We start from the raw sequence: 2318 nt of genomic DNA, 5'->3' as shown, positions 1-2318 counted from the left end.
TACGTGGGGTTGGATATTGTAAAAAAAGAAATTATTACACACTAGTTATCCGTTGTTGGCTCGCATACGGTCTAATATATGTTTGATATTTTCTAGTGAGTCTAATATTAAAACGTGCATATAATTAAATGTCAATGATTTTCTTGGTATATGTATAATGTACTTAGTACTAGTAGTAATTGTTGTGCGGATGGTCCTACAAGAGGCCCAGCGTCACCTAGATCCGTAAAGTATCACTGTAACTCCCGCTTATTTTGAAAGGCTCCAAATGGCAGTCTCCCCCCGCTTTCCGACACTGAACCCCCGTTCACCCCCGTGTCAGACCATAGTCCTTCACAGACCAGTGCCAGACACTAGGCTTTATTTAGCTCCTGCGCTAGACACTGATCCTATCTCGGACTTTGTGCTAGACACCAGGCTCCATTCAGCCTCGTGCCGGACACCAGGTCCATATCACTCCCCGGAACTCCTTCTCTACCATTGGATGTTCTAATTTGGCAGGAATACTCTTGGTGATTTTACCGTGCCTTACCGAGAGACGATCGTTTTCCCAAAGATCTTGCTCCGATTTGCGCCGCCAGATGCCGCCAGGGCATTGGCCGCGCATTTCAGAGCACCATGTTCTGGGTGGTTTTGAACCTGGATCCTCGGCACAGTAAGCTGCCACGCAGCGCCCTGCGCCACGATCGCCACTTTTAATGTACTTATGTATACGTGAAATTTTGTACATATCTTATTCAAATATTCTAATACTTTTATACATCATATAATCATTTTATATCATAAAATTTATCGAAAACTTCTTCTTCACTTAACAACGCGATGCGTCATTTTAGAAAATGCAATGGGGACAATATTTCGTTTATAATATACCAAAAAAATAAACCATGCACAAAAAAGTAAGGAATAAACACAATCATAAGTCCTATATAATACAAATTTTAAGATCTAATTCTAATTTAACTACACGCAACAATTAAGCTATATGCGCTTCTACACATGAATGAACTCGTTACCGGTCAATAACATCTGGGCGACAAAAAACTGCTGATATGTCTCCGTTTAATAATGTGCTAATAAACATAAACATCCGTGGTGAAAATAATTTTCATAATATTATAATATTTTTAAGCATTTTTTATATTTAAAATTTATGAAGATTTCTAAAGAAATACCTTAAACTTTTTCAAATTTTTCATCTTATTTTTTTTCGAAAATAATGGAATAAAAAAATTTTAAAATATTTATCAGAATTCACAAATATAAAGAATTCTAAAAAAGATGTAGATTTTCTAAACATTTCTGAAAATAGTGTTTCAGTTCATATAAAAATTCCGAGAAATTTAAAAAGTTATAAAATTATACAGAAATTGTAAAAAATTTTGAAAAATTATGCGATGAATTAAAAATAAAATTGTGCTTAGAGATGCAAGTAAAATTACATAAATGCTTGCAAACTTTAAAGAAAACTTACGTGGTATCGGTTTGAATAGAATCGCGCAGGCCATTATGATGGCCGTGAGTACAGCCAAACTCCTTAGAGTTCCTTCGAGACCTAAACGTCGCAGCAGGATCTCCATTATGGACGGCAGCAACGTCGTGAATATTGAACTTCCGGCTGTGACGATGCCATTCACTAGACCCAGATACTTCTTGAAGTAGTGGCCCAATATCGCCAGGCTCGGGGTGTAAGCGAGACTCGCGCCGAGCCCGTACATAACGCCGTATGTTAAGAAGAGCATTTCCACCTAGACGAACATGAGACGTGTACAATTCCGAAACAGATTTGAGTGTAGAAATTACGATCGTTATAGAAGCGTCTCTTTTTGTTTTCCGTTACCTTATCTGTCAGCAGCGAGGAAAGAAGCAAGCCAACGGACGCGATCGCGCCTCCCACGAAGGTGGTTGTTTGGATACCGAATTTATCCGTCAGTATACCGGCGACTGGTGACAGGAAGAACGTGGTCCCGATAGTTAACGAACCTACTAAAGCTGAAACAATTTCGCCAATTAGTTCCATGAATATTAATAATATATATTCTCACAAAAATAGGTTATATATATAAAAAATTATTATACGTTTATCTTTCCTAAATCAAAAATATTATTTTACCAAGTAAAAATTGTCCAAAAACAAATATGAGATCATACAAGTTGCCAAGTATTTGATTAGACATAGAAATAAAAATATTTTTTTAATAAACCGTTTAACCATCCAAAAGTACATGCAGCAAAAGTTTAATGCCATTATTATCTTTCCAAATATTTTTAAGTTTCATAAAACAGACTTAAAGTGACTAAAATGACCAATGGGATCA

At 36.4% G+C, this 2318-nt stretch overlaps 1 protein-coding gene across 1 annotated transcript in view; it reads right to left on the bottom strand.

Moving 5' to 3' along the window:
• The window catches only part of LOC105458257 (monocarboxylate transporter 10-like), a gene marked incomplete at its 5' end in the record, with an annotated part of 17442 nt that extends 15450 nt beyond the window's left edge, over positions 1-1992 (bottom strand). Inside the window, 2 exons of the mRNA XM_011703432.1 lie at positions 1475-1748; positions 1841-1992. Of these exons, the coding sequence (XP_011701734.1) occupies positions 1475-1748; positions 1841-1992 (426 nt within the window). The remainder of the gene's footprint in view (positions 1-1474; positions 1749-1840) is intronic.
• Positions 1993-2318: the final 326 nt, after the last annotated feature.

Source organism: Wasmannia auropunctata, unplaced genomic scaffold (assembly GCF_000956235.1).
Source record: "Wasmannia auropunctata unplaced genomic scaffold, wasmannia.A_1.0 LD334572.1, whole genome shotgun sequence".
NCBI lineage: Eukaryota > Metazoa > Arthropoda > Insecta > Hymenoptera > Formicidae > Wasmannia > Wasmannia auropunctata.
Note: the sequence above shows the minus strand (reverse complement) of the source record. Positions and strands in the feature narration are given on the sequence as shown.